The sequence below is a fragment of the Pimephales promelas genome, chromosome 10, assembly GCF_988280905.1.
Source record: "Pimephales promelas chromosome 10, fPimPro1.hap1.1, whole genome shotgun sequence".
Lineage (NCBI taxonomy): Eukaryota > Metazoa > Chordata > Actinopteri > Cypriniformes > Leuciscidae > Pimephales > Pimephales promelas.
Genome location: NC_142778.1, coordinates 20831033 through 20842308, shown reverse-complemented (window position 1 = coordinate 20842308; position 11276 = coordinate 20831033). Strand labels below are relative to the sequence as shown.

The window sequence follows — 11276 nt, the reverse complement described above, 5'->3', positions numbered from 1 at the left end:
CATGAATTTGGTTTGTTTTAAAGCACATTAAAAATACCACAGACACATAAACTACATTTAACAACTTGATTTTCACCACAGGGGGTAACACTTTACAATAAGGTTTCATTTGTTAACATGAGTTAGCTATATTACTTAACATGAACATCAATAATAGTTTAAACATTTCAATAGTCAATGGTAATTTAAACACTTATGCACACATTTTTAAAATCCTGTTGTACTTGTTAATATTACTTAATATACTGTGAACACATGAACAAATCGATACTTATTAATGTAAACAAAGATTAATACTTTACAAAATATATTGATAATTGTTATTTTGTGTTAACTAATGTTCACAAACAAGACCTTATTGTAATGTTAGCAAATTGTGAAATGGAAATCTTATTTTTGTGCTGATTTTTTGGGCCTGGTTTCACAGACAGGGCCAGGCCTTAGTTTAATTAGGACATAAAGTTATTTTTTATAAACATGCCTTAGAAATAAACATTACTTGTGTGCATCTTGAGAAAAAAAAAATAATGAGACTGATATATTTTAAGACATATATATGTCAGTGCAAGTTGCTTTCAGTTAAAACAGCTCAAACGTTCATTTAAGTGATTAAGTCTGGGACTAGGTCTGTGAAACTGGCCATTAATAACTTGCTTTTCAGATCTAGATTTTGCAAAGACAAACAATTCAATGGCTGATTTTTATTTTATTTTAATAAATCTCCCCCCTAAACACCCCGGTAAACAAAAAACATACAAAAGAGGTCAACCGAGTAAATTATGAGCACATAGTAGAAGACCCAAGACCCAATAGAAGACCCAAAATGTTTTTGAATACTTAAGTTAAACTTTATGTTGCACCTGTAGGCAAATTGTAGGCTTTTCACAGAACTCTCTCTCTCTCTCTCTATATATATATATATATATATATATATGTTTTTTGCAATGATGTGTGAAGTCTCAAATGATCAAAATCAAACAGGTGTCTTACCAGAAAGCAGAGAATGTTTCACTTACCACAAATAAACAGAAAATTACACAATTCATTTTGTCTTCATTTTGAACGGTATTTCACGTAAAATGTTTTGCTTAAAGCTCTATCATTTTCTTTCAAATAAAACTATCAAAGCAAAAGGCATTTATTACAATGCAATGACATTCAGACATTTTAAGTGCAACTTAAGTGTCGAAATACTTTTTGGGACCACTGTAAGTCAAAAAACGTGATCCATCCAACTGACATATTTCCTCCATTTAAATATTAGATTTAATTACATAATATATTACATTTTTACCTTCACCAAAATAAAGTTGTCAATAAAATTCTAAAACAAACCCTGGTGTAAGTATGTCCAGATGGTTATTTGCTATACATATTTTAGGACACCTTACACTCATCACACACCATACAGAAATTACTGCTTTTTATTCCGACAACATCTCCTCAACATTACTGCTGTGTGTGGATGAATCATCTGGTAAGTCCTGTACATCAAAGGTCAGTTCGGGCTCTGGGGTCGGGTCGTTTTTCTCTGTAGTGACCGCTTCAGAAGAAATGTTCTCTTTTTGAGAAAGATGAGGATCAGATGCTGAGACAGGTTTTTCTTGTTCTAAAATGACGGGGTTTTCTTCTTGAGGAGTTTCGGGTTTGACTGCGGTCGAGGGATCGGATTCGGCTGTGGTCAGGCTGCTCAGATCAGTGCAGAGATCCAGGACAGCGGTCACAGGCTCCTTCTGGGGCAGAACAAACTCCAGCGGCTCCAGAATCGTGTTCACACTGATGCAGCCTAGACTGCCATACTTATAAACCTGGGTTGGAGGGACGCCTACAATACAAATACAAAATACATTTTAAGTCAACATCGTGTTTTATTTTTGTAATGTGAGAGAAATGTTGGCTGGTGCTTGATTTTATCCAGTGGATATTTACCTAAAATGAGTGAAAGCTGGGCGGGAGGAAAGAGAACTTGAAGACATCGGTTCAAGAAAGGCACCATGTCCTCAGCAAATGCACTGCAGAACTGAACGAATAACTCCCGTTCACGGCTACTGAACGCAGATTCCTCTGCTCTGTGGAAAACCAGGATCAGCTTGGTCACCTGATACGAAACGAATAAAGATGTTAGATCGGATTTAAGTCAAAACAGGAGATTAGTTGTACAAGGAAGCCAAGCAAATATGTTTAAACTAGGGCTGTCAAATGATTAATCACATCCAAAATAAAAGTTTGTGTTTACACAATATATGAGGGTGCACTATGTATAATTATTTTATATATATATATATACACACACACATGCATGTATATTTAAGAACAAAATATTTAAATTTATTTAAAATATTTTATAATATTTAAATAAATTATATATAAATCTATATACAGTATATACATGAAAATATTTCTGAAATATATACATGCATGTGTGTGTGTATTTATATATATATATATAAAATAATTATACACAGTGCACCCACATATATTATGTAAACACAAACTTTTATTTTGGATACGATTAATCACGATTAATCGTTTGACAGCTCAGTTTAAACTTTTTTTCCTTTCATTTGAATTCAGTCAACCTACACTACAGTTTTGGGGTTTGTCCGTAAGATTTTATTTTATTTTTTCAATGAATACTATTCAGAAAAAATTTATTAAATTAATCAAGTGACAGTAAAAAATATTCATAAAGTAACAAATGATTTTTATATTTCAAGTAAATATTTCAAAGAATCGTGAAAATCATGTTTTCAACATTGATAATTAAAAAACATTTCTTAAGCAGTAAATCATCATATTAGAATGATTTCTGAAGGATCACATGACACTGGTGTAAGGACTGGTGTGATGATGCCGAAAATTCAGCTTTGCATCACAGAAATAAATTACATTTTAAAATATAAATTTCAATCAATTTTTAAATAGAAAACAGCTATTTTAAATTGTATTTCACAAGATAACCGTTTACACTGTATTTTTAATCAAATAAATTCAGCCTTGATGAGCATCAGACACTTCTATATTTAAAAAGCTTGTTTAGTATAATAATTAACATCCTTCATTTCTCTGCGTACCTTGATAAGGGCTTCCTCAACGCATCTGCTAACTTCCTGTGCGAGTCCAATAGGACAGCACAGTCTTAAGTCATTGAAGGCTGTCAGGACATTATTGAGGAAGCAGGCCAGAGGTGGGAAATCCAACAAGGCCATGGGGGGTTGCAGTGTGCCCGGCTGGGTGCTCGGGACTGCTGGCGGAATGGTGCTTCCAAGTATCGACGGGTAAGAAATCAGCGTGTACGAGTTCATATCCTCTTGGAACTTGTCCGCCGCTTCCTGAATAGCCTTCCGGAACGTGTCCATGGCAACCTGCTGAAATATTGGAGCGAGTTGGCCACGGAAATCCGCCCCGACCCGGCTAAAGGAAAGGCCGAAGTACATGCACTGGCCAAGTAGAGAATCCAAGCGGCTTCCCACCCCACGCTGGAGGTCCCGATCGAGGGTCTCCAAAAACTGGGCCGCCTGCTGCACCACCCAGCCGTGAAAGATGGCGCTCTCATTCAAAGCCTGATCTCCGGGCGGCAGCAACGGATCCTCGTCGGAGAAGATGGCGCGATACTGGGTGATAATGTCGAAGAGATGCACGCGGCAGGTTTCGATGGTCTTTGTAATGTGGAAGTACGGGTCTTCATCTGGGATTGCGGTGAGAATGGATCGCAGCCAACTCCCACGGGCTTGCAGGAATTTGACGCGCAGCTCGGCTTCGGTGAAAACGTCCATTCTGCGCAAGTAGCCGATCACACGCAGGCAAAGCGGGAGCTGTGAATTGCTCCGCAGCTGCTGAAGAAGTTGGTTCAGCATGAGTTGAGCTGACAATCGAACCTCGTGCACAATTCCCTAAAAGAAGACAGAAATATTATTTAATATAAATATTTATGTTGTTTTTAAAGTCCACCAGGTGAAAACCGTAAGCGTTAGTACTAATTTAAGTCCTATTTTGTTATCATCTAGTGCGACTTGTATTCAAAAACGACTTTTCTAATGCAATTAAAGTCACCATTAAAGGTGCACTATGTAATTTTTAGCAACATCTAATGGTGAGGTTGCGAATTGCAACCAACAGAAATTACGGTGGCCTACAGGAAAAGATGTCGTAGTCTGAGAAAGCAGAGAGTAGCCAGTTAAGCAAATAAGTTTCTTAATTATAAGAAATTAGGTTTACTTAATTATTCAGTTATTTGTTCATTATTTTGTCAATGTTTTATTCGCTTCTTTACACAAAGAACAACATAGTGACAAAACTCATTTGATCGCACCGGTTCTGATCCACTGTAGAAACAAGTCGGCGCATTTCAACATAAGGTGACCCGCGGTGTGTGTAGATACTAATGGCTCGTTCTAATGTAATAAAAACATACATTTTCATTAAGTAGGTCTTTATACACCACTGAAAACTGCATTTCTTTAAACAGATCCTCCTAAATTTTACAAAATGCATCTTTAAATCAAAATTGGCAATTTTTATTTGTGATGGAATATTGCGTCATTATTTAATATGAATAATTTATTCGTGTACCTCATTATCATTTTTTTTTTATTCATATGCCTCTTAATCTTTAATGAAAATAACCTCCCCTCCCTCTTGCAGTGAAATATCCCCTCTGTTAACTGGCACAAAGCCAGGGACAACCTGTCAGTCACATGAGATCGACCAATAGCAAACCACATCCATCTAATGAGCCAATTGATCAATTTCTAATATGCAAAATCAAGTTCTGCCCTACATGTTTTTCTTGTTCGAGAAGCCGTTTCACTCAGATATACATCACAATAAGGGATAAAAGACTTTAGCAACTTTCGTTTCATTCTGGCTTTAAAGGGATACTCCACTTTTTTTTGGAAATAGGCTCATTTTACCACTCCCCCAGAGTTACGCCCGTTTCACACATACTCCGTTTGCAGTGCGTATGCGGTGAGTGTTGCGGTGCGTATCCGGTACAGGAGCCGCACGCGCTAAAGTGCTTTCACATATGTTGCGTTTGCAGTGCGTGAGCTGTACCACAAACACTGGCTATTTTTATTTCAAAATCAGAAGTTATGCAGCAATACCGTGACCAGTGACCAACAGTCCTGTTATCCCAGTCCTGTTTTCACGTCCTGTCCTGGCCGTTTTTTTATAAAGTGATGTCCTGGTTTTCAAAAAAAATAAAAATAAAAAATAATAATAAAATAAAAAACCGCTGGAAAAGATCAGCTTTACAGCAAAATATAGGAGATGAGCAAACAAGGAGGATGAGGAAGAAAAACAGGATAAAGAGGAAGAAAACTAGTTCGTTTCTGTACGTTTGTGAGAGGTATTTTTGTTCAATTTGAAGGTATTTCTTTTAGTTAATTAATATTTATATATTTATTTTTCTAATTCAGAAGAGACATTATTTTTTAATCATTATTTCATTCATTATTTTTTAAACCAACCTGTCATAATAAAACATGTTGAGTATCCTCTAAGAAGCCTATTTGTGTCTTAATATAACAATTTTCTATCCACAGAGGAGGCATAGCCTATTTTAATTGTATTGAAATTAATAAGGCATCTTTGAGTAAACTTCGAGTATCATTTGTTTTCTTGGCCATGTGTCCTGGTTTTTGGTAATCAAAATATGTTCACCATATGCAGCAACTTTTATTAAAATAAAAGTTTTGCCATGGCTTTGCGATTCTCTTTTACAAACTTGAATGGACGCATGCTCGTTTAAACACGATTTAAACAACGAATATACAATTCCATGCATATATTAAGATGTCTTAAAGTAAAAATATGAAACAATTAAATGCCTTTATGGAGAGATTACTACATTTTATTGAATTAAATGCATTTATGGTGAAACTACTACATTTCGAGGTCAATCTGAGTTCATTTTGACCACGAACCGTGCGCTGTCACTTTATTTCTGCGTTTGCAGCACAGCAGAAATAGACTCGGTACGGAAACGATCTCTGCACTGCTGTATACGCACCGCAACTGGAACGGATCGACGGACTGCATCCGCGTGCAGTGTGAAAGCTCTAACCTGTTAACATGGGTACGGAAAAAAATACGGACCGCATACGCACTGCAAACGGAGTATGTGTGAAACGGGCGTTAAACAGTTGGGTTTTACCGTTTTCGAATGTATTCAGGTGATTTTTTGATATTTAGAAGAATATCAGTAACCAGACAGTTTCTGGTCTCATTGACTTCCATAGTATATTTTTTTCCTACTATGGAAGTCAGTGGGACCAGAAACAGTCTGGTTACTGACATTCTTCTAAATATCAGAAAATCGGCTGAATGGATTTGAAAATGGTAAAACTCAACTGTTTTACTCTGGGGAAGTTGTAAAATGAGCCTATTTCCAAAAAAAGTGGAGTATCCCTTTAACTTCAAGCATGCAAAATGTGTGTAAAGCACACACATTTAGATTTGTGCAGATGTGCTGGTAGTTTCAGTTTCACTAAAAATTTGTTCAGCCTTTGCGTTTATAATAGATGTTGTTTAATGAATTCATTCAACTAATAATTTATAATCGTTTTATACTTTTTTTTCATTAATGTACTGCTTAAATTGAAAGGATTTATTGTTAAATGAGCAGGACTAAAATACATGACAGTGTTTATAATGTTTGTTTAATTAAAGGTATTTTACATTATTTCTCAATGTAATAATAATGTCTCCCATACACCAATGCCACTTATCTGCATTTCTATTTCTCACAACAATGCAATTTTGACCTGTTGTGATTTATTGTCAGGTACGACTTATTTTTCAGAAAAAAAAAAAAAAAAAACAGTGAAGAACGAAGACACATCTTCAACTAATGAAGCAGTACAATATCACATGTACCTGAATGACAGGAAGCGATGAATGCTTTTTCTCCAGTCTCTTCACGTAAGCGGCCAGCTCCAGCGCCTCCTCGTAGTATCCGTTGCGAACGCAGGTGTCCATCAGCTGAGGGATCTCCAGAATCTCCAAGATCTCAGTGTGTCGATTCAGTGTCAGGCTGTTCATACGCCTGCTGATGCTGATGTCCTCAGCCTCCTTGATAAAACCTCTGGAAAATAAATAAGAGAAAACACAAACCAATTACAGCAAGCATTTCTATTTTATAGTGCACTCTAATGCGTTTGCCCATTGTGTTTGGAAAAATCCTGAAATGTTTTCCACAAAAAACTTCATTTCTTTTCCACTGAAGAAAGAAAGACATGAACATCTTGGATGGCATTGGGGTAAAATTATCAGGACATTTTCATTTTGAGGTGAACTAATCCTTTAACATGCATGTTCAAAATAACTTATACAGCAAGGATGCATTAATTTGATCAAAAGTGCACTCTTCTTTTGAACTTTCTATTCATCAAAGAATCCTGGGGAAAGAATAATCGTTTCGACAAAAATATAAAGCAGAACAACTGACTTCAACATTGATAATAATAAGAATGTTTCTTGAGCAGCGAATCAGCATATTAGAATGATTTCTGTAGGATCATGTGACACTGAAGACTGGAGTTATGATGCTGAAAATTCAGCTTTACCCTCACAGCAATAAATTACATTTTAAAATACATTAAATAGCTAACAGTTTTAAAGTAATATTTTACAATACTACCGTTTTACTTTATTTTTGATCAAATGGTGTCTTGGTGAGCATGAGAGACTAGGGATGCACCGATATGAAAATTTTGGCCGATACCGATAATTCTTTATATTTGAAAGCCGATAACCGATATATCGGCCAATAAATTTAAATCCAAATTTGTATCTAATTTTGAGAGCCTGATTACAAAAACAAAAATCTCACAATTAAATCCATGTCCCAAGCGAACGATTATAATGATGTTCTCATTATAGTGTTGTATAGCGGATATGACAGATTTGCGCTGCATTGCGAACCGTATTTTCATTTTTTGAAGAGATTTCAATCATATTTCAAGAAATTCAAAAACATAAACAGTGCTCAACAAGTGTCTCAGCTGAAGGGAATAATACATTATTTATCGGCTTTAATATATCGGCCACATTTTCTTACCAGGCCAATAACGAGAACATTATAAATGAACATATATCGGTCCGATACCGATATGCTGGCCGATATATCGTGCATCCCTATGAGAGACTTAAAAAAATATTGAAATTTCACTGACCCCTAAACTTTTGAAAGGTAGTAGTGTACATTAATATGAAAATAGATAAAATATGGACATGGTTTATCGCTATTTGAAAGTAGTAGTACATTCTTATATTTTAAATATTAGGTTTATGTTTGATAAATAATACAAATGATCACAGTTGATTCACAGTTCAGTTAGATCTTTCTATTCAATGATAGATAGATAGATAGATAGATAGATAGATAGATAGATAGATAGATAGATAGATAGATAGATAGATAGATAGATAGATAGATAGATAGATAGATAGATAGATAGATAGATAGATCTGTCAGGCAATCATCAGTGAGAGTAAGTTAAAGTAACGTTAAAAACCTGCATCTCTCAGTAAAGCTGGGCAGTTTGTGCAAGAGTTTCGAGAGACAGTTCTCCACAGTGCTGAAGTCAGTGTAGATATGCTGTGTGCAGTCCGCGGTCCTGATGAACGTCTTGTAGTTGGTGAAGGCCAGCTCACGGGTCTGCTGCAGGATCTGAGCCCGCTCTTCAGACAGACGCTCCGGCTCCCGGGTTAACTCATCCACACCGCACGAGCACAACTGCGACAGATACGCCGCGAAGTCCGGGTTCTCTCTCCAGTTCTCAGAAAAGCTGTCTTTAAAGACCGACACCAGGATACTCTCATCCTCCACGTCTACGGTAGCCATGATGGGAAGTGTTGATTCAAAACTCAACAAAAAACTTTATTTAAAAACCACGACGTCACAAGTGTGCGACGGACAGAACCCACGTGGCTTCTGCGTTGTTTCTGTAGGAGCTGCCGTTTTTAGCTTCTTTAAGAGAAACGAATTATTCTTTGCACCATGCGTCCTTTAACAGACGAAGAGACAAAAACAATGTTTGAGAAACTCTCTAAATAGTAAGTGACATGTTTCGTTAAGATTCATTTAGAGATTAACAAAAGTGTAGCCAGATTGTGTGATCAAGTCATGTGTAAAATAAAACACACTATGGTACTTTTTACTTAATTAATAATGTTAACTATATATATATTAGGAAATATCGTTGGATTTATTGTTTGTGATGTGTTGTTGTTGTTCTTTTATTGGTACTTGTATTATGTTTTGCAGTGTTTTACGTTAATATGATTTAACGTTATATATTCTAATATTATTTACTGCTTTTATTCTATTAATATCATTATTTTTTAAATGTTGTCTGCTACATCATAGCGCCCAAAACTATTTTAAATTAGACTTTAAGTTTTTTTTTTTTTAATGTAAATTGAATTTATTATTCCTATTTTTGTGTGTTTCTAGCATTGGGGAGAATATCAAACTTCTTATTGATCGGCCTGACGGGACTTACTGTTTCAGACTTCACAATGACCGAGTATATTATATGAGGTAAGGATGTCAGTGTCTACTGTCTGTTAAATGTGAATTAAAATGTGATCGCCATAAAAATGTCCTTGTGAAATTTCTTATTCCTTTTTTAAAAGAGTAGCAGTAGTCGGTTTGCTTTGGACAAGACTAGTATAATCTTTATTTTGGTGCCAAAACAAGTGTTTTTAATGCATGTGGCTGCAATAATTTTACAACTGACTTGAGCAGAATAGTGTCACTTTGTCTTTTTAGAGCTGCTTTATAGCAGAATTTGTTTTTCTCATATATTATGAAGTTTTCTATTGTCCCGTTAATTACTGTGAAGCTGCTTTGATACAATCTGTATTGTATGAAGCACTACGTAAAGGTGACTTGACTATCCAAGTCCAGTTTTATTTTCATGGGAGCTTTATTGCAGCAATAATGTAAATATGAGTGTGATTGAGTAGTAATCTTTATTGACATCTCCTGCATTCTAGTGAAAAAATCCTGAAGTTGGCTACAAATATCTCCAGAGATAAACTGGTATCAGTTGGCACGTGTTTTGGAAAGTTCACGAAGACGCAGAAGTTCCGTTTGCACATCACAGCTCTCGATTTCCTCGCACCATATGCTAAGGTAAATATTCATTATGATTATGTATTTTGTAACATTACATTATTACTTAATACAACATTACATTATTTATAACACTGCTATTATCCTCGTTATATTACTGTGAAGTTGCACTGAAGCTTCTTATAAGCACTAATATTTCAGTTTTATTAATATTTTGAATTAGCTTGGTAATTTTGTTTAATTTGTATTAAGTTTTCTTTTAACCTTCTATTTAGGTTTATTTTAGCATTAGGGTATGTTTACACAACAAATATGTACAAAAAGTGTAAACATAATTTCCTTCGCATTTTCCACAAACAATGTTGTCAAGATGATCCATTTATACTGATTCATGAGAACAACTTAAAATGCTGTATTATTCATGTTACCAAGTTTTTCAGCGTATATTTATACATTTTATTTCAGCTTTATTTATATTAACATTAATGTTTAATAGTTTTAGTTAACAATAATAATCCTGCTTCATATACAGGGACGCTCGGTTCATAATGTAATCTGCTTCATGTATGCCTCTGAAGTTTAAGGTGTGGGTGAAGCCTGGATCAGAGCAGTCGTTCCTGTATGGAAATCACATCATGAAATCCGGTCTGGGGAGAATCACAGAAAACACATCGCAGTACCAAGGAGTGGTGGTGTATTCAATGTCTGATGTACCACTGGTGAGACATTTTTTTTTGAAAATCCTCAAGATGAAACAACTGTTGTCATGTTCAGAAAAGTATTTAGTGACCTTTGAATGCACTCACTGTCTTGATCTCATTTCAGGGCTTTGGGGTCGCAGCGAAGACCACACAGGAGTGTCGGAGGGTCGACCCCATGTCCATTGTGGTTTTCCATCAGGCTGATATTGGAGAGTACATCAGAAGTGAAGACACGCTGACATAAGAGCATATAATAACAGCAGTACTCATGGACAGTTCATTACATTCTGGCTATTGGAAGTCACAAGTTTCGCAAACTTTCAAATTTCAATCAAATCGAATTGTATTTGATTTTCATTGACCTTTTCTGTATCAAAAAAAAGTTTTTACCTAGTTACTGTAAGTTTTTGCATTTATGAATTATTTTCTTCTGATTTAATAAAATGGGATTCAAAACCAAACCAAGTTACAACAAACATTTTCAAGAATAA

At 35.4% G+C, this 11276-nt stretch overlaps 2 protein-coding genes across 2 annotated transcripts; one reads left to right on the top strand and one right to left on the bottom strand.

The window, feature by feature from the left end:
• Window positions 1-681: 681 nt before the first annotated feature.
• Window positions 682-8881, bottom strand: cog8 (component of oligomeric golgi complex 8). Its single transcript, XM_039654429.2, has 5 exons — window positions 8520-8881; window positions 6880-7087; window positions 3075-3893; window positions 1930-2098; window positions 682-1825 (listed from the first exon to the last, which is right to left on the bottom strand). Exons 1-5 carry the CDS (start codon window positions 8846-8848, stop codon window positions 1425-1427), a joined length of 1926 nt encoding a protein of 641 aa, XP_039510363.2. The 5' UTR covers window positions 8849-8881; the 3' UTR covers window positions 682-1424.
• A 23-nt stretch (window positions 8882-8904) lies between these two features.
• nip7 (NIP7 nucleolar pre-rRNA processing protein) lies at window positions 8905-11246 on the top strand. The gene is made up of 5 exons (XM_039654431.2): window positions 8905-9060; window positions 9461-9547; window positions 10006-10144; window positions 10663-10803; window positions 10910-11246. The coding sequence occupies exons 1-5, from the start codon at window positions 9005-9007 to the stop codon at window positions 11027-11029; spliced, it is 543 nt and encodes a 180-aa protein (XP_039510365.1). The 5' UTR covers window positions 8905-9004; the 3' UTR covers window positions 11030-11246.
• The last annotated feature ends 30 nt before the right edge of the window (window positions 11247-11276 follow it).